Source organism: Bos indicus, chromosome 22 (assembly GCF_029378745.1).
Source record: "Bos indicus isolate NIAB-ARS_2022 breed Sahiwal x Tharparkar chromosome 22, NIAB-ARS_B.indTharparkar_mat_pri_1.0, whole genome shotgun sequence".
NCBI lineage: Eukaryota > Metazoa > Chordata > Mammalia > Artiodactyla > Bovidae > Bos > Bos indicus.
This window is the reverse complement of record NC_091781.1, coordinates 7,987,534-8,009,433: the sequence shown is the minus strand read 5'-3', so window position 1 is coordinate 8,009,433 and position 21,900 is coordinate 7,987,534. Positions and strand designations below refer to the sequence as shown.

At 38.4% G+C, this 21,900-nt stretch overlaps 1 protein-coding gene across 2 annotated transcripts in view; it reads right to left on the bottom strand.

Moving 5' to 3' along the window:
• Positions 1-21,900, bottom strand: part of PDCD6IP (programmed cell death 6 interacting protein) — a 68,960-nt gene that overhangs the window by 7,961 nt on the left and 39,099 nt on the right. For both annotated transcript variants that reach the window (XM_070777370.1, XM_070777371.1), the window contains exons 8-14: positions 20,346-20,568; positions 18,881-19,004; positions 12,922-13,099; positions 7,134-7,245; positions 5,881-6,050; positions 1,476-1,724; positions 975-1,109 (exon numbers count right to left, since the gene is read on the bottom strand). In XM_070777370.1, coding sequence (XP_070633471.1) covers positions 975-1,109; positions 1,476-1,724; positions 5,881-6,050; positions 7,134-7,245; positions 12,922-13,099; positions 18,881-19,004; positions 20,346-20,568 — 1,191 coding nt within the window. The remainder of the gene's footprint in view (positions 1-974; positions 1,110-1,475; positions 1,725-5,880; positions 6,051-7,133; positions 7,246-12,921; positions 13,100-18,880; positions 19,005-20,345; positions 20,569-21,900) is intronic.

Here is a 21,900-nt window from a genome sequence, read left to right as displayed (position 1 = left end):
TTGTTAAATATGACCTAAAATATTTTGAAAAAAATAAATACTCGTTAGAAAGTGCTGTCACCAAAAATTCAGTGACAAGTTAAGTTTCATGATCATGAACAAGTTCCCAATTCCTAGAGAAAAATCAACTACTTAATAAAAACAACCTATTTAAGTGGAAACATTAGATTTGCACATTCACTTCAGAAACGCAGGCATCATTTCAGAAACTTTTTGAAGAATTTCCAAAAGCACTCTGGAGAGTTTTCTCAGCTTACCTATTTCAACAAAGCATTTGAAATCAAATTAAAATGGCATTTTACTATCCTCTCTCTTTGGAAGGTTTCGGCAGTATTTCTGTGCTCTCTTTAGAGGGTTTTACATCATACCTACTGTATTAAAATCAAGATAACTTTATTCAGTCATCATTGTGGAGTTAAAGTACCAAAAGGAATTATGTATTTGAAAAACTTAAAAAATCACTTACTCCCCAAAATTGGTCAAACCAAATATAAGCATTTCCCCAAAATATTTAAAGGAAAGGCTAGAAAATACTGAAACATATTCAGTAAGCACTCTAAAGACACAAGCATATCACAAATCTATCATCACCTAAACCATCAGCAGAGGCTATGAAGGTCATACCAGCCCCTTCCCCATCACGTATCAGCTCTGACTACTACTCCTATTCCCTCATAATTCACTCAGACTGGCCGACTTTCTATCATGTAACAAAGCATTGCTGATTCTCGCTAATTCCTGCTACCTGAAATGAATGTCTACGCATACTCATTCTGCAAAGTTCCCATGAAATCCACCACCTTCATTAAGCTTTCTCCCACTTTTAACAAAGCTCTCAGGGGCCAAAGTAATGAAAGCTAAGGCATTCAAGATGAAGAATGATTTGGTCCAACTGGAAATACCAATTAACTTCTCAAACTATATCCTCACGTCCACACTGGTCAGTTAGCTCTTATTTTTTTTGTGCTTCATACCTTTGTGCCCTCCTTCAAATTAGCCACAAGTTCAACAAAGTTGTCATACGCAGCAGCTAAATTCTTCAAGACTTCTTCTCTTAAATTGGCTTCGTTGTTAGATTGTTTCATTTTTGAAAATTCCTGGTGTGAGACCTTATGAAAAGAAAGATTTATGCAGTTATATATATTTATGAAATTAATATAGCTCATGACATTTTTATTGATACTTTTCCAACTATGAAAATCACCTATGATTATATTGAGTTATTATTAGATATTTACCTAATATATTCCCTTTGGAGTAGCACAGTACTTTATAGCTTTCCATTAGTAAAATTACCCCAAATTCAGTGGGCATGAAAATATAACCAACAGTTTACAGTTTTCTATTAATATGGAATACTTGCCAAAAACACAATCCTAAATGGACAGATTTAGTCCAGATTATCCCTCCTGTATACAGATTATCCCTTCTGTAATTTTTTAAATAAAAATCTTACTGAAGTATATAAACTTTACCTGAATATTTTTAAGAAGATCTTCCTGTTTCTTTAGAGATTCCTGGACTTTAGTTGTGAGACCCCCATAGATTCGATCCAGTTCAGTAACAGAAATAGCTTCTTCGTTTATCACACCATCTTGAGCCAGAGCAGTCAGAAACTTGCTTGTCATGTCAAAATTCACTGATTTCAGGTCGTTCTCCAGCCCCTCTCTTTCCTTCTTTACTTCATCAAGATTTGTCAATAAGGATTTTAAGACATTCACCACCTATACAAATTTAAAAAACTTTTAGCTGAATTGCCCAAAAAACCATAAGCCAATTACCAGAAGGGAATGATACAAAGGTTCACCAGGGTCAGGGAGAGATGATTTCTCAGAGAGCCAAGTGTAATTCAGACAGCAGGTTCACTTACATACAGACACTGCTGTACCTTCAGTGGATTCAGCCTGCAATGGCAGCAGCAATAATGAAAACAGATTTACTGAACATTTATCATGCGCTAGGCACAGTCCTACACACTTCACAGATTAAACTTAATGTACTTCTTACAATATCCCAGAGTATGTATTTATTACCTCTATTCCACAGATGGAGAAACTGAGTCTCAGAAAAATTAAGTCACCTGCCTGAGGTTACACAGCTACTAAAGGAGCAGAGGTGAAACCTGAGACCTGCGTCTGCCTGACTCCAAACCACTCTCTAACCACGTTTATACTTTGCTGCGTCCTCACCATGATGTAGAGGAAGGTGTGTTTTGTCAAGAGATACCCTATTTTGCCAACATAGTGAGACTGAGAGAAGGAGACATGGAGATAAAAATAGAGATAACGATACATGGAGACAGCACTCAAGAGAGAGAGAGAGAAAGCTCTAAATCATATGCTGATTTTAAATCCTGGGAGAGAAAGAAGGGGTAGGTCCTATCTCTCTTCACATCGTGAGTTCTGCCTCTCATTCAGTCCAGGCAGTCTCTGCCTAACAGCCCCATGATTCATAAATGCCTAACACCCCTATGTAGTAACAGTGTTTCAGGGTTCAAGTGCCCTCTAAGACCCTTGTGAGCTGCTCCCTTTCACTCACAGCTCTTCACACTTCACCTGGGCGACCCCAAGCCCCCATTCTGCTTGACCAAGAATGCTCAGAGCAAGAAAGTGGGCAAAGAAGGGACAGTCCAAGAACCCCATCTCCAGCCCTGACTCGCTTCTTACCAGCAGCAATTTCAGCTCCAGAGATCTCCTCACCTACTGCCCGTGCCTAAGCAGCTCTGCCCTGCTCTGCAGTCCCTGGCCTTAGTCATCAGCTCGGTGATGAGAGGGTCCAGAGCGACCTTCCCATGTGAAAACCAAAACCTGAGGAAAAGCCTCAAGTTTCTTCCACATTTCAGCCTCTGGTAACCACCATATCTCCTAGGCATCCTATCTTATATGCAGAGTCTCTTAACATGTTCTAACGTGACTCACAGAGGTCCAAGAAGCATCAAACCACAGACACTCTAAAAGGAAGAAGAGGACAAAGAGTCACGGCTGGATGGGCACAGCAAAGTCTATTAAAGGGGCCTAGTAGAATCTGACGTTAGACAAGCTGGTCAAAGTCTTGCTTGCAAATGACTTCCAGGACATATCGTTAAATGAAAAAAGGTACAAAAGCATATACATTGTATGTCGCATTTTCAATGAGAAGGGAAATCAGAATATAAAGCTATACACACACATAATGTATTATGTACATCTGTGTGCATAGGTATTTTTCACAAAAATAAAAGCACTAAACACAGACCAGACAAAATGAATACTGTTACGTATAACAGAGCAGATGGGAATAAGGTGGAAAGAACAGGGGTGAGAGTTCTCTGCAGGAACCTTCTGAACCGTGAACATTCTTCTACCCATCCAAAACACAAAATTAAATCAAACCTTCAATACAGAAACGAAGGAATCTAGCTGTCCAGCACAGTGAAACATGACGACATAGAAAAAAATACTTCAACTCTGATTATACTCCCTTAGTGAATATCATGGGCTTAGTTACTATATAACCAAGGGCAGTTTACCTGGAAAATTCATCTGCAAAACAAGAATAATAATAGTACCTTTATGTCAGGACAGTTGTAAAGACTGAAGCAAGTCCATGTAAGTGCTTAATGTAATTTCTAACACAGGCCAAGTGCTCCATAAGTAGGAGCCATTATTATTAACTGTTGGTTATGTCTCACGGTTTAACTCTCTACTTTGCGTGCACTGTGGACTAAAGAGTCTTAAGCATATAAGCACTCAGACAAGAACAGAGGAAAAATGAGGAACAGACCAAGAATTAAAGTATCCTTTATTCTGCTGAATTATAAGGATTTCTATAATCATGCAACACAGTTTGTGTTGGGGGATACAGTAGCATATAAATTCAAAAAGGTTTTGATAGCTTTACCTGTTGGTAAATTGATAATGGAATCTCAACCTTGACTTTAACCCTATGTGAAGTTGCTTGGCCATTAGGAAAGTAAGAAATGTCATTTTCTTCTATACGTATGTTATGCCTAACAGAAGTTCGAAAATTTTATAGAAATGAAATAAAGCTAGGGGAGAAATAGGAATATGCAGAATTAATTAAAAAAAAAATAGTCTAGTAAACAAAGCTGAAAGTCAGGAGTATCTTGAAACAGATTGTCTTATATAGTATAGAAATGAACATCCTCTCAGTACCTAAAAACAGCTGCCCAAACAGAACAAAGATAAATAACTAGATAGTTAGCCTCTTCAGAATGAAAGAAAAAAACAGCCCTACCCATTATGCTTGGACCTCTTAATAAAACATGTACTTTGTATCACGTTAATAATCAGCAATTCAAATGGCTGTTTCTCTTAAAAACTCTGGCTAAAGTGTCATCAACTATGGTGACAACTATCTGAAGGAGCTGTAATAAACAAATGACGCTTCCCTTTTCTGATAAAGACACATATGGAATGAATATATAGAGCACTGAAAATTGTTGGTTACCTCCATGCAGAAAATCTAGTTTCAATAAAATAACTTCATATTGATTGTCAAACTTTTCTTCCCCTATGTAATACCGTTCTGGATTAACAGAGCAGCTATTACAAATTTAAAAAAAAAAAAACATTTTTGCTTTTCTATAGAAAGCAGAATCAAAGAACGAAAGCCATGTAAGTTCCGAGTCGTGTATGTGACACTGAAAAGAAAAAAGGGGGGACATTAAAGAGAGTTCTCCTAAAATCAAAAGAAGTCAGAACATGCTGCTGTTCTATAGGTGTGCAGTCTCTTCTTTACAAATTTAATCTTTCAACCACCTTCCTTTTCTCCTCGACGCCCTGAAAGCATCTGACTTCAGAGTGGTCGTTCTTTCTGGCCCCCAACCAGAGATGCAGGTTCTGTGCATATCCCCTGACGCTGTTTTCCCTTCACTTCAGGGGCTGGTTTCCACTCAACCTCTGGTAGCTGCTCTGCACACACACACTCAATATTCTCGGATCCTACTCTTGTTCACCTTTCTGCCTGTCCACTGTTCTCATAATGTGCCAATGTCCTAAGAAGCCTCCTAGGCAAGGGGCTCCAAATGCTGGAACGTTCAGAATTCTGTCACCTAAAGCCCTCACACCTCTCAGTTTCTACCATGTATCCCAGTTATCTCTGTGTATGTCTCCTCTTCTACGCCTGCTTGTGAATGGGGAGTGCGGGCTGGCCATCGTGTGTACCGAGCGTAGTGCCTTACACAGTAGATGCTGTCCATTAAGCCTTGGCTGAATGAATACATGAAATGCTTCTGAGCAAAGACAGATAAGAAATGACAATGATAACTTCTGAGAACTACTGTCACAGGAAATTCACCTTTTTTAAGAAGCTTTCGGCAGTATCTCTTGCCCTTTGGCTTACTTTCCTGTGTGCTTCAGGGCCCCTATCTCACCTCACAGTGATCAGTCACACCCATCCCCTTAGGGTCTCAGCCAATCACGCTCCCATGAGCCTGTAGCCAGTAGAAATATCATGCCAATGTGATCCACTTATTAACATGCACACCTTGACAACCCTCCCTTCAGAGGTAGTCCCAGAGGAATATGGTAGAAGGCAGTATATAGAAAGATGCAAGTCAGAGGAGTATCTGGCCAATCCAGTCCTCCCACCCCAAGTAAGCGCCTTTACTTCCAAGTTGCTCCCTTTTACCAAATGTGAATTAAACACTGTGAATATATACAGTACCGAGTTCACAGAGGAAGTATTCAATAAATGGATAGTAATATAACGTTCACAGTGTATATATATCATGTTGCTCTAAACACAAGCACCTCAATGTACATCATCATTTTTAAAAAAAAAGGTCAGTAAGAAAAAACTGGGCAATTCACTGTATGTAATAGCTTGAACATAGTTGTCAGAGCGGCTGCCCACCCACACCAAAGTGCACGTCCTCACCTCACTGCCCTGCATTGTCTTCGCCGGGTTAGCAGAAGGGATGGCGGCGTTCAGCTCCGGCTCCGGCTTGCACAGAAGCACAATGGTGTCTCGGTGAGCCTGGTAACGCTCCTTCACCTGTCCATCTGCGTGCACAGCTTTATCCAAAGTGATTCTGAAGTTGTTTCCCTCTGTGGAAGAAGAAAAAAATGTTACCAGAGCACAGTAACGATTTTAACAGTGAAGTACATAAGCTGGTTGTACTTTCAATTTTGTTCTCCAATTTTACTTGTCTCCCTGTCAGCCCCAAAGCACTAGATGACAGAAACTGAGCTCCTGTCAGTCCTTGCATCTTTAGTGTTTTATAACCTTAAAACATCCTTGTGGTTACAGTCCACTAAATAAAAGCCAACTGACATTAATCTTTTTCTACAACTCATGAATATAGAAAGATAACATTCACTCCAAAAACTGTTACAACTTATTTCAAAAAAGTTCCTGTCTCAAAAGATCACTCTTTAAATCTGACTTATAAGAAAAGCAGATACATTTTTAGAAAAATCACAATAGTATTAAATGCTTTTTACAGAGAAATAAAGCAAGTCTAGATATTGTTTCGGAGAAGGCGATGGCACCCCATTGCAGTACTCTTGCCTGGAAAATCCCATGGACCGAGGAGCCTGGTGGGCTGCAGTCCATGGGGTCCCTATGAGTCAGATGCGACTGAGCGACTTCACTTCACTTTTCACTTTCATGTACTGAAGGAGGAAATGGCAACCCACTCCAGTGTTCTTGCCTGGAGAATCCCAGGGACGGGGGAGCCTAGTGGGCTGCCGCCTATGGGGTCGCACAGAGTCGGACACGACTGAAGCACCTTAGCAGCAGCAGCAGCAGATATCATTTATCTAAACAAGCACAAAATCTTTATAATCAAAGTCTTAAAAATAATTGGCTTCAGGTTAATTTTAAAACTCATCCTTTACTACCTGGTAGTATTACTACTAAATGAAATGAAATCACAACACCATATATTTATATATATCTCATTTATCTTTTTTTTACAATACGCAGAAAGCTTGGGACAGGAAGTCAGAGTCACAGGATCATTTTAATTTTCACTTTCTTAAGAATCTGAATTTATTATGATGAACATTCTTGTTATTTTTTATTTTACATGGAACTGAAGAAAAACACCTGGCTTTTCATATGAAGCCTAATTCAATCAAGCAAAATGAGAACTTACTCAAGTGAAAGTCATTTAGGGACATTTTTACCTGCTCTTAAAGGCTTATAAAGTTCATTGGATGGCGTCCTTTGCCAACGTTCCTTGAATTTTGCCCTTAAATCATTGTCAGTCGCTTCTTCTTCATCCAACAACCTTAATGACTTTTAAAAAGGAGGCAAAGCAACAGTGAACTATCATTTCTGGTGTAAAAAACTTTAAAACGTTTTTAAAATGATCATACTCAATATAGGTGAGACTTAGTGAGCTAGGACTATTCCTACAGTACTGATTAGAATATAAATTAGTACAATAATTTCCACTGCAGAAATCCAAATCATAATATACTTAACAAAACATCTTGTAAAATTTAAGGCTAAGTTAGCCATTACCGTACTCAGTAAAATTAAGATGACTAAGAGATTATGGAGTTGGTGATAGACAGGGAAGCCTGGCGTGCTGTGATTCATGGGGTCACAAAGAGTCTGAGCGACTGAGCAACTGAACTCAAGAAATTATGTACATCCATATACCAAAACTACTTTTAAACAAAGATTTTTTTTTTAAGATTAAATAAACAGAAAGCCTTTAGAACTTTGAAGCCATAAACAAAACAAAGAGAAAACTGATTAAGTCATACAAATAGAAGATTTAGATGTCAACCCAATACAACAAACTGAAAATTAACATAAAAAAAAAAGCCTTTCGAATGCAGAGCTGAGAAAGCAAGACATTAGAGGCAGAAAGTGCTAATCCACCAACAGACTCAAGTGCTAGAGCCAACAGCACCTGTGAACGCCTGACACTTTAGAGCAGAGGTCGGCGAACTTGGTGTCCAATGTTAGAGTAAATATTTTAGGATTGGGGACTACAGTCTCACATATTCTTTAAAAAAAAAAAAAAAAAAAAAACAATTTCCTACAAGTGGTAAAAATCATCCTTCACTAGTGAACCATATAAAACAGGCCACAAGGTGGAGCTGGCCTACCGTCCATAGTGCACCAACTACACATTCTCTAGTGGCTCAGAATGTTCATTTAACAGGAGACAAGAAACACAGGTGGGGCTAATATGAGTAGGAGATCAGATCAAAGGCACCATCTTCCCTCAAATGGGGACTTCCAAATAGATGACACTCAGTGGATGAGTATTTAAAGGAAAATTGACCAACTGAAGGGAATTTGACCATCTGAACCATGGCTCTATACAGAAAAGAAAAGAATATCACCTTAAGATTCCTAACCAAAAGCCTGAATTTAGGACTGGAAATGACTACCTGCATGACACAAACTCCTAAAATGAATTTCAAAATAAAAGATTAACCACACACACACAAACAAAACCCTCCAAAAAAGTTTTAAAATACAGGAAACACACAAACAAAAACACTGAAATAAGAGCAAACAAACTGGTATGAGAAAAAAATCAGGAAAAAACAACAAATCACAGAACCAAACCACAAAGACTACTGACCCTGAGATAAGATAAAGAATATAAACTAAACATATTTAATATGTTTTAGAGTAAAAATATGACAGGAGAAAGAAAATGAGAAGAATTGAAAAAGAGCCAAATAAAATTTCTGGAAATTAAAGAAATTATAAAATTAGGAAGCTAATGGATAGTTAAAAAACTGCTGGGATATAACTGAAGAGAACTAGTGAACTGAATGACCGACCAGAAGAATCAGGCAGAAGGAAGCACAGAGCAACAGAAAACCCAGAAAAATAAACTGAGAAGATTCAACATCAGAGATGGAGAAAGACATAATAATGAGAATTGGGGAAAAGCAATATTCAAAGAAGTGAAAACTAAGAACTTTCCAGGATGGATGAAAGACACAATTTCTCAAATTCACTGAATCCAATGGAATATCAAGCAACTTAAATAAAAGAAAACCCATACCCAGACACATCATAATAAACTATAAACAAGAAAAGTAAGTATACAACTTTCATGCTGTCAAAAAGGGGGGAAAAAAAAAAGAAAAAATGGAGGGAACTCAATAAAACCATAAAAAGTGAGGGTGAGGAGGAACCAAAGAAAGAAAATAGAGAAATCAAAAGAGTAAGACAACTGTTGTACAAAAATATGGTTCCAAATATATGAATAACTTAACCCTCCAGGAAGAGATGAAGATTGTCAAGCTAAAAGTAAAGGAAAAATCTTATTACCATATGCTATTTACAAAAGACACAATCACAAAAACACACAAGTTGAAAGTCATACACACAACAAGAAAATTACAGACCAGTATCCCTTACGAATATAACTGCAAAATGCCCAACAAAGTACTACCAAACCAAACCTAGCAGCTCATTAAAAGGACTCTACACCATGACAGGAGAAGGCAATGGCACCCCACTCCAGTACTCTTGCCTGGAAAATCCCATGGACGGAGGAGCCTGGTAGGCTGCAGTCCATGGGGTCACTAAGAGTCCGACACGACTGAGCGACTTCACTTTCACTTTTCACTTTCATGCACTGGAGAAGGAAATGGCAACCCACTCCAGTGGGTTGGAGAATCCCAGGGACGGCGGAGCCTGGTGGGCTGCCATCTATGGGGTTGCACAGAGTCGGACACGACTGAAGCGACTTAGCAGCAGCAGCAGCAGCACACCATGACAAAGTGGGATAACCTAGGCATGCAAGGGTGGTTCACACTGAAGAATCAGTTAATGTAATACTCTGTATTAGTAGAATGAAGGGAGAAAATCCATGTGATTATCTTGAGATACAGAAAAATCATCTGACTAAATCCAACACCCTTTTATGATAAAAGCACTCAACAAATTAAGAATGGAAAGGAACTTCCTCAATCTGAGAAGAGCCATCTATGAAAAACTTAATAGCTTAACAGTGAAAAACTGGAAGGTTTTCCCCTAAGCTGACGATCAAGACAAGTCTGTGGACTCTCACTGCTTAAACAAGGATTGAACTGGCTGGCGCAATTAGAGTAAGAAATAAGGCATCCAAAAGTGGAAAGGAAGAACTACCTATAGTTGCAAATGGTATGACTTTTTATATGAAAAAATCCTAAGCAATCCATAAAATAACTATTAGAGAGAATAAACAAATTTAGTAGAGTTGCAGAAAACAAAATCAATGCACAAAATCAGCTGTATTTCTATACTCTAGCAATGAAGAATCCAAATAGGAAATTAAGATAATTCTATTATAACAGCATCAAAAAGAATTAAATAACTAAGAATCAGTTTAATCAAGGAAGTAAAGTACTTGTACAGTGAAAAGTATAAAACACTGATGAAATAAATTAAATGGAAAGACAGCCTCCATCCGTGGACTGGAAGCCGTAATACTGTTAAAGATAAGTAATATTCCTCAAATTGATCTAAACATTCAATACAATTCTCATTAAACTCCTACTAATTTTAGGATTTTCTACATATAAGGTCAAATCAAATCATAGTAAGATACCATTTCATAGCCACAAGGGTGGCTTTTTTATTTTTTAAGACAATTATAAGGGTTAGCAAGGATGTGGAGAAATTTGGAACCTTCATACACTGTTGGTAAAATGTAAAAGGGCACAGCTACTTTTGCAAACCAGTTTCACAGTTCCTCAAAAAGTTAAACACAATATTACTGTACAACCCAGTAATTCCACTCCTATGTATATAACCCAAGAGAACTGAAAACAGTTGTTCAAACATAACCTGTTCACAAATAACAGCATTATTCTGAATAACCAAAAAGTGGGAACATCCCAAGTATCTATTCCTGATGAATGGATAAATAAAATACTTAATGATACATCCACACAATGGAATATTTAACTACAAAAAGAAATGAAGCAGTGACAGATGCTGTGACATGAATGAACCTTGAAAAGATGCTAAGTGAAAAAGGCAAACTTCAAAGGCATGATTCCATTTATCTGCAATGTCCAGAATGAATAAATCTATACAAACAGAAATCAGATTTGTAGTTGCCAAGAACAAGGGGAATGGGAGAAAGAGGACTGACTGTTAACTAGTACAGGCTTTCTTTTGGAGGTGATGAAAATGTTCCAGAATTAGACTGTGTTGGTGCTCATACAATATTGTGAATGTACTAAAAACAACTGGATCATACACTTAAAAGAGATCAAAATGGTGAAATTTTATGTTATGTGAATTTTACCTCAAAAAGAAAAAAGACACATGTAAGATAAATGTAGGTGATTTATGAAAAGAACCAATTAAATATCCTTATTCTGGAAATGAAAAACATAGGGGGAAAATGCAATAGAGCGGCTGAAGAACACAAAAGGCAGAGCTAAACAGGCAATCAATGAGCTGGGAGGCCAGTCTCAGATGGTCACCCACATAGAGAAAAAGTAATAGAAATGTTAAGAGATGTGAAGAACTAACTCAGAAGCACTGCCATCAATCTAACAGGAATTCATTAGGAGAGAATGGACAAAAAAGAATAACTGAAGAAATAGAACCCATGAATCTAAGGTGGAAAGGATCCAACAGATCCCAAGCAAGATAAATTTATCATTTAAAAAATAAATTAGTGGACACTTCAAATTATCTGAAAACCAAGACTTGAATTAAATTTGCTACCAGAGACATAAACACTCAAAAACAGTATCAGCTTCACAACTTAATAACGTACTTAAAATGAAACTACAAGTACAACCAAGAAAATGAGTCTAATTCATCAGGCTGTTAGGAAGATAAAATAAATAAAAATACCTCATAAGAGAGGCAGACAACAAACATACCATACACACTAATAAAGCCAGTTATTCCTTAATTATGAGATGAGATTTTTCCACATTAATATTTGTTTTATTTTAGTTAAGCTCTTAAGTAACCCTGCGGAGAAGGCAATGGCACCCCACTCCAGTACTCTTGCCTGGAAAATCCCATGGATGGAGGAACCTGGTAGGCTACAGTCCATGGGGTCGCAAAGAGTCGGACACGACTGAGTGACTTCACTTTCACTTCTCACTTTCATGCATTAGAGAAGGAAATGGCAACCCACTCCAGTGTTCTTGCCTGGAGAATCCCAGAGATGGGGGAGCCTGGTGGGCTGCCATCTGTGGGGTTGCACAGAGTCGGACACGACTGAAGCGACTTAGCAGCAGCAGCAGTAAGTAACCCTGGAAGGTATATATTCTCCTTCCCAAGGTTCGCACTGTCATAGTATATAAGTACTCTGTCTTTGCCCCAAAGTATTTGGAAACAGTGATTGAAACATCATGGATTAAAGCATTGATAACAGAAGTCACCTAAAAGAGACATGACTCCTAAACTGTCAAAAACCAAAATAACCAGTATGAACACACTTATAGCTAAAGAAACAAATGTATCAGTTAGCAGAAAGAGGCGAAAGCACCTTAAAAGCAGAATAACACTGGCAAATAGTTGACTTTAGCCAACAAACGTTAGCGCTACATTCCTCATGATAAAATACCCTTGCCATCTGAAGATGAGCATGGTGGGCTTGGAAAACATATGATGGCCTAACTTCCTTAGTCTGATTCCTTGTTCACCACAGACTGAATGTTTCAGAAGAAAAAAAAATCCTTAATAATGAAAAAGTCTGAACAGTGTGTGTGATAGTGATTTCCCACAGTATACTAGTTTCAGACAATGGTCGTAATGCACACTTATATACCCTTAAGACATATAAACCCATTCTCACTCAGAATTCCTCTTAAACTGAAGGGCAGACTATGGGCCACAATAAATTAACCTGAATGATGAGTGCTACCCTGTGAAACCACAGGAAGAAGCAGGAAGAAGCCTCCTGTCCCAATCCCTGCTGGACACCAAGGGGCCAAAGAGTATTTTATTTACCTGAAAAGCAAACCTCTTAAAACATACCTCGTCGAGGATTTCTCTATTTCTTTGAAGAAGTTCGGGTAGCTCTTTGAACAACTGATCAACGGTCTGGATGCCTCCCTGTTCAATCACAGATGTGGACTTGGTCAATATAGACTGAGGTACGGTATCTCCAGATAAATCTTCAATTGCTGCTGGAAGATTAAGGGAAGCTAACACCCTGAAAAAATGAGATACTATGTCATCTAAAGGTCTAATCCTTTCAAACACTAGCAGCGGAGTTATCACTCCAAAAAAGTGGATAAGCCCTGTAAATGGAAACATAAAGCAAAGACAAAGGAAAAACAGAAAATCAGGAATTGAGAAAATTAAATAAAACATTAGAGAATTAAGTTAGATTCACAGTTCAGAACTGAGAGCCAAAATGTTTAAAAGTTACATTAAAATATACTAGATACCTTTGGCTCACTGGTTAAACGTTACTTCTTTCACTCTAATTAAAAGTAAAAAATTCTATTTTAAGAATGTGATCTTTTATCACACTCCTGATTCTTATACTGTCAGTGATAAAAGAGAAATAATACACTACATAGTTATAATTTCACATCAGTTCAGTTGCTCAGTTGTGTCCGACTCTTTGTGACGCCATGGATTGCAGCACGTCAGGCCTCCCTGTCCATCACCAACTTGCATAGCTTACTCAAATTCACGTACATCAAGTCGGTGATGCCATCCAGTCATCTCATCCTCTGTTGTCTCCTCGTCCTGCCTTCAATCTTTGCCAGCATCAGGGTCTTTTCCATTGAGTCAGTTCTTCACATCAGGTGGCCAAAGTTTTGGAGTTTCAGCTTCAACATCAGTCCTTCCAATGAATATTCAGGACTAATTTCCTTTAGGATGGACTGGCTGGATCTCCTAGCAGTCCAAGGGATTCTCTTAAAAGTCTTCTCCAACACCACAGTTCAAAAGCATCAATTCTCTGGCTCTCAGCTTTCTTAACAGTCCAACTCTCACACCCATACATGACTACTGGAAAAACTATAGATTTGACTAGACAGATCTTTGTTGGCAAAGTAACGTCTCTGCTTTTTAATAAGCTGTCTAGGTTGGTCACAGCTTTCCTTCCAAGGAGCAAGTGTCTTTTAATATCATGGCTGCAGTCACCATTTGCAGTGATTTTGGAGCCCCAAAAAATAAAGTCAGCCACTGTTTCCACTGTTTACCCATCTATTTGCAATGAAGTGATGGGACTGGATACCATGGTCTTAGTTTTCTGAATGCTGAGCTTTAAGCTAGTTTTTTCACTCTTGTCTTTCACGTGCATCCAGAGGATCTTTAGATCCTCATCACTTTCTTCCATAAGGGTGGTGTCATCTGCATATCTGAGGTGATTGATATTTCTCCCAGCAATCTTGATTCCAGCTTGTGCTTCATGAAGCCCAGCGTTTCTCATGGTGTACTCTGCATGGAAGTTAAATAAGCAGGGTGACAATATACAGCCTTGACGTACTCCTTTCCCGATTTGGAACCAGCCTGTTGTTCCATGTCCAGTTCTAACTGTTGCTTCCTGACCTGCATATAGGTTTCTCAGAGGCAGGTCAGGTGGTCTGGTATTCCCATCTCTTTCAGAATTTTCCACAGTTTGTTGTGATCCACACAGCCAAAGGCTTTGGCATAGTCAATAAAGCAGAAATAGATGTTTTTCTGGAACTCTCTTGCTTTTTCCATGATCCAGCGGATGTTGGCAATTTGATCTCTGGTTCCTCTGCCTTTTCTAAATCCAGCTTGAACAGTTGCAAGCTCACAGTTCACATACTGTTGAAGTCTGGCTTGGAGAATTCTGAGCATTACTTTGCTAGAATGTGAGATAAGTGCAATTGTGTGGCAGTTTGAACATTCTTTGGCATTGCCTTTCTTTGAGACTGGAATGGAAACTGATCTTTTCCAGTCCTGTGGCCACTGCTGAGCTTTTCAAATTTGCTGGATATTGAGTGCAGCACTTTCACAGCATCATCTTTTAGGATTTGAAATAGCTCAACTGGAATTCCATCACCTCCACTAGCTTTGTTCGTAGTGAGGCTTCCTAAGGCCCACTTGACTTCGCATTCTAGGATGTCTGGTTCTAGGTGAGTGATCACACCACTGGGGTTATCTGGGTCATGAAGATCTTTTTTGTACAGTTCTTCTGTGGATTCTTGCCACCTCTTCTTAGTATCTTCTGCTTCTGTTAGGTCCATACCATTTCTGTCCTTATTGTGCCCATCTTTGCATGAAGTGTTCCCTTGGTATCTCTAATTTTCTTGAAGAGCTCTCTAATCTTTCCCATTCTGTTGTTTTCCTCTATTTCTTTGCACTGATCACTGAGGAAGGCTTTCTTATCTCTCCTTGCTATTCTCTGGAATTCTGCATTCAAATGGGTATATGTTTCCTTTTCTCCTTTGCCTTTCACTTCTCTTCTTTTCTCAGCTATTTGTAAGGCCTCCTCAGACTACCATTTTGTCTTTTTGCATTTCTTTTTCATGGGGATGGTCTTGATCATTGCTTCCTGTACAGTGTCACGAACCTCCATCCATAGTTCTTCAGGCACTCTATCAGATCTAATCCCTTGAATCTATTTCTCATTTCCACTGTAAAGTCATAAGGGATTTGATTTAGGTCATATATGAATGGTCTGGTGGTTTTTCCTATTTTCTTCAATTTAAGTCTGAATTTGGCAATAAGGAGTTCATGATCTGAGCCATAGTTAGCTCCCAGTCTTGTTTTTACTGACTGTATAGAGGTTCTCCAACTTTGGCTACAAAGAATATAATCAATTTGATTTTGGTATTGACCATCTGGTGATATCCATGTGTAGAGTCTTCTCTTGTGTTGTTGGAAGAGGGTGTTTGCTATGACCAGTGCGTTCTCTTGGTAAAACTCTGTTAGCCTTTGACCTGCTTCGTTTTGTACTCCAAAGCCAAATTTTCCTGTTACTCCTGGTATCTCTTGACTTCCTACTTTTATATTCCAGTCCCCCAAGAACTCCACAATTACAGCTCGCTGCTGAACAACCATCAACTGGAGAATGTTGGATCCCACCAAAAAAAGATACCCCACGTCCAAGGGCAAAGGAGAAGCCCCAGCAAGACGGTAGGAGGAGCAAAATCGTGTTTAGAATCAAACCCCATACCCACCAGACACACTCAGAGGGCTCAAACAAACCTTGTGCACACCAGGACCCAAAGACTTACACCAGAACTTAAACAGAACTGGGGAAACAGACTCTTGGAGCGTACAAACAAAACCTTGTACACACCAGGACCCAGGAGAAAGGACCAGTGACCCCATAAGAGACTGACCCAGACTTGCCCGTGAGTGTCCAGGAGTCTCCCCCGGAGGCATGGGTCAGCGGTGGCCTGCTTCAGGGTCAGAGGCACCTTTTGAAGGAAGTGGCCATTATCTTCATTACCTCCACCACAGTTTGGCCTCAGGTCAAACAACAGGGAGGAAACACAGCCCCACCCATCAACAGAAAATTGGATTAAAGACTTACTGAGCATGGCCCTGCCCATCAGAACAAGACCCAGTTTCCCCCTCAGTCAGTCTCTCCCATCAGGAAGCTTTCATAAGACTCTTATCCTTCTCCATCAGAGGGCATACAGAGTGGAAACCACAATCACAGAAAACTAACAAAACTGATCACATGGACCACATCGTTGTCTAACTCAATGAAACTATGAGCCATGCCACTGTAGGGCCACCCAAGACGGACGGGTCATGGTGGAGAGTTCTGACAAAATGTGGTCACTGGAGAAGGGAATGGCAAACCACTTCAGTAGTCTTGCCCTGAGAACCCCATGAACAGTATGAAAACGCAAAAAGACAGGACACTGAAAGATGAACTCCCCAGGTCGATAAGTGCCCAACATGCTACTGGAGATCAGTGGAGAATTAACTCCAGAAACAATGAAGAGAGGGCGCCAAAGCAAAAACACCACCCAGTTGTGGATGTGACTGGTGATAGAAGCAAGGTCCGATGCTGTAAAGAGCAATATTGCATAGGAACCTGGAATGTCAGGTCCATGAATCAAGGCAAATTGGAAGTGGTCAAACAGGAGATGACACAAGTGAACGTCAACATTCTAGGAATCAGCAAACTGAAATGGACTGGAATGGGTGAATTTAACTCAGATGACCATTATATCTACTACTATGGGCAGGAATCCTTTAGAAAAAATGGAGTAGCCCTCATAGTAAACAAAAGACTCTGAAATGCAGTACTTGGATGCAAGTGCAAAAACGAGAGAATGATCTCTGTTCATTTCCAAGGCGACCATTCAATATCACAGTAATCCAAGTCTATGCCTCAATAACTAATGCTGAAGAAGCTGAAGTTGAATGGTTCATTGAAGACCTACAAGACCTTCTAGAACTAACACCCAATTTCACATCATCTAGGCATAATGTCAAGAGGACATAGTTGATATACATATTAATACAGAATTTCCATTTGTTTTGTTTTGTGGCACAGTAACTATTAATCTATTACTTCATTTATATAATGGGAGGAATATTTGGGTAAACTTATGCTGTCTTCCTGCTGGAAAAAGAAAAATGAGGTCAAAACATACTCATTCATCAAAATTAAGAACATGAAAAAGCAAACAAGACTAGGGAAAAAAAAACTCAGTAACATATCTGACAAAAGACTTACCTCTAGAATATCTAAAGAACGCTTTAAAGATATTAAGAAAAAAAATGAGCAATAGATTTCAATACATGACGAAAGACATGAAGGGCTAATAAGCACATGAAGAGTTGCTCAATATCATTAGTCACCAGGGGGAATGCAAACTGAACCACAATGAGACACTGCTACACACACACTACAATAGCTAAAATCAGAGAGACTGACAATGCTAAGTTCTGACGAGGTGCCAAGAAAGCGCGCTTCTCAAACGGTGCAGGAACAATGACTCTGGAAAACCATCTGGCCATTTCCTGTGAAGTAAACATACACTAACCATACAACTCAACAATTCTGTAATCCTAGGTTATTTGCTCATGAGAAATAAAACATGTCCACAGAAAGATGTGTACACCCATGTTCGTAACAACCAAAATGTCCACCAATAGGTAAAAGTAACAAACTATTTGACCGTCAAAAGGAATACTGCTAAGTAATAAAAAGGATCAAACTGATACATATACCATGATTATGCCAAGTGAAAGAAGCCTAAGATATTTTTAATACATACTGTTACATGCTGTACATACTATGTTATATATTATACATTACTATAACAATACCATACACTGTATATATCATACTATATATGCAATGTACTATTTACTGTATATAATACACTATAAAATCTACATATTGCACACACTATAATGATTACATTTATATTAAAATTATATAAAAGGTAAAACTAACCTATGGTGACAGGGAGCAGATCAGAAGTGGCTAGAGGGTGGAGGAGAAGACATTGAATGGAAAGGCGTGAGGGAATTTTTCTCGGGTGATAGAAATGTTCTCTACTTGATCATGGTGGGTAGTTACATGGCCACACACATTTATCAAAAAACAACTATACATTTAAAATGGATTTATTTTGTTGTGTAAAATTATACTCAATATATTTTTTTAAATGATAAGTTATTTTGTCTTCAATCCACCAAAAACAAGAACTTGTTCAGAATATTGAATGTACATGTATCTGAACTTTAAAAGTTCATTTCTATTTCTCATTTCCCTCAAATAAATACCCCCAAAATACAAATCAGTGGCCACATATTTTCACTTTGTTTCAGCAGTTAAATTTCTTCCAGTTATATCTGCTTTGTTGTTGGGGCTCAGTAAATATAGTGTTCCCAAGAAATGTGTGTGTGTCTCTATTCGCTATTTCAAATATCCTTAACATTCAGTTCTAAGCTCAGAAAAGTACAATGTTCATAAATAATCCATCAGGAAACATCAGAAATTTAGATAAAGTTATGAAAGTTAAGCCGTACTTACCCATTTGCCAAAGTGGTGGCTTCTCTCATCTGAGCAATTGATCTGTTAACTAAATCAGCTTTCCTCTGATTATAGGCAGCCAAAGACTGCTGGACTGACACAGGAACCATCTTCTCGAACAGATCTAAAAAGAGGAATCAATTTCAATAAAGTTTTAAGACAAAAACTCAAACTATAAAGTGACTATTCATATCTCCTTTCCAATATTCACATTAAAAGTCTTCAAACATTTAAAAAAACAAAACTAAATCTATTGAAAGGACAATGATAAAGAGAATTTTTAGATCACTGTATTCACAGGCAATGATAATGAAGGCTTTTCCTTGAACTTAATTTTCTTAAAGATGTGTTTATCATTAAGTTTAAGGGATCTTTGGTGAGGAAGATCTACACAAGAGAAAACAATACTCATTCATTGATAAAACTGACCATAGTACCATGGTTTCCAGCTCTACCACTTCCTGGCTCTGCAACCTTGAGCAAATGACTTCACCACTCTCCATCAGTATACTCAGCAGTCAAATGGGGACAATAACCACACCTGCCTCGTGTAGCTGCTATGAGAAGTAAATGAACTAATATTTTAAAGAGCTTTTGGCACACGGTAAACACTTTGAGCTTGTTAAACAGAAGTAAGTACAGTAGTCCCATGGTGTCCTCAGGGGACTGGTTCCAGGACCCTCAGTGGGTCCCAGGCTCTGAGGATGCTCAAGTCTCCTACATGAAGTGGCACAGTGTTTGCACATAGCTTACACATATTCTCTCATACACTTTAAATCATTTCTAGCTTATTTATAAAACTTAATACAATGTAAACGCTATGTGAACAGTTGCAGAGTATTGCAAATTCAAGTTTTGCTCTTTTTGGAACTTTCTGGAAATTTTTTCTGTGACTATTTTCAGTCAGCAGTTGCTTTAAATTCATGGCTGTGGAACCACAGATACAGATGGCCAACTCTAAAACAACCATCCAATAACTTAGAAATATTAGATCCCTGGGGTCTCAGCTAGAGGCTACCATATATTGATTGCATAGACCTACAATAGTCAAGGATATTATGACATTTACTTATCTGATACAACCATGACTCCAGAAGCTTATATGCTTAAAGTCATATACGTTTATTCTTAATACCAGAATCTTAAATAACAAATGTTAACAAAAAGACAGATCAGATCAGATCAATCGCTCAGTCGTGTCCAACTCTTTGCAACCCCATGAATCGCAGCACAAAAGACAAGCGCTCATTTAAGTCTTTATAGTTACTCAGTTTCAAGTTTTCTGACTCTGTTGTATACTTTATGCTTTACTACCATTTACTGTCCATCTTAAAATTTCACTGTTAACATGAATAAAATTATATTCAAAGCATACAATTGCAACTATGTGATTTTAGCTACAAAAAATAGATTAAACTGGAGAAAAAATACCTAACACTAAAGTGCCTCTGAATAGCTGACATACCAGTGAATTTCTGGCTGATGGGTACGTTGACTGGAGTAGATTTCACAAGTGTGGCTTTGCCAATAGGGTCCAGATCTTTAAGGTCTGGAACTCGATCATGATAGATGAAGTCATTATCCTTCTTTGCCGCAGTAAGGGCACGGCTGATTTTGTCAGAGAATTCCTTCACGTTGACGTATTCATCATAGCGAGATGCCACTGTTTTTATCAATTCTGCTGCATGCTAGCAAGAAAATGTTAAAAAAGAAAAAAAAAGTTTTCTTTTTTTCCAACAAATATCCAAGCTTTGGTTTTTTAAAAAAATCTTTAAAGACCAGCATTACTAGCATTGTGATCAACAGAACAACCTAGCAATTCAACCTAGCAATTCTCTTATCAAAAATAACCAAAACATCAAAAATGAAGAATACATAGCAGACACCCCTCTAAGACATGAATGAATTACCAAGAGAATAAAAGAAATCAAAATTATAAACTGACATTGAGGAAAGCTGTCTCTGGCTGTTGGGTATTTCTGTATCCAAAGGACTAGCAATTAAAATGCATTAAAAGCCTTCAGGCAGACTTAAGACAGGGGTCTTGAAACTACCTAAGACAGCAAACTAGAAAGAAGAAACATCCCCTTCACCGCCCCACCCCTACATGAAGGCTAAACCTCAAAGGGCTATATGTGGGATGAAAATGGTGGGTCAGAAAACTACTCTGCAACACAGGAAAACAACAAAGAAGCATGTCATGTCAGCAACAATCGGAATTTTTTCTTTAAAAGTTGCCCTTGCGATGCAAAAGATGAACATAGCCTTACATAAATTTAGGGCTCAAATTACTTAGGTGATATTGGGTACAGTAACACCAAATAAAATTGATAATCAAGTCAAAAGCTATTGAGGATAAATGCAGTAATATAATGTTTAACATCTGACAATTTGCCAGAAAGATATAAACTTCACAAATGTTGTATCTGAAAGCCTTTATGTTAGGTAGTTAGAATGAGTCCAGAATGGTGGTGGCTAAAAGACAAGGAAGGGAAAAGCCTGCAAAAATAGAACAAAGGAAGGTCAAAGGAAGGTCCGAGGACCAGAGTGAGGACCTCAGGTAGAACAAACCTCTAGCTACCCCAATTTGCATAGGGCAGGCCCAGGGGGAAGAAAAAACATATAAAAAGAGGAGCCAAAGGGCTCGCTCTCTCTCTCTTCTCATGAGGTCTCCACATGACCTCTCTACATGACCTCATGCCTCAAGGATGGATTTTCCTGCTATTATCTAAATAAAATAGAGCTGTAACACGGAGCTGTAACACTGATTTGTCTAAGAGCTATAACACGGTCCGTTTGAGACCTGAGAGCTATAACACAGTTTGTCCAAGACCTAAGAGCTGTGACACGCCGAGGGCTTTAATGTCTGTCACTCCAAATCTTTGTTGTGACGAGACAGAACAGAGGAGCATACACTCGCTTGACATCTATATAAACAATTATAATAAAAAACTGATAAACCTACCCATTTTATTATCATTAGAGTGCATGATTTTAACACTCTTTGTTTCAGCAATAAA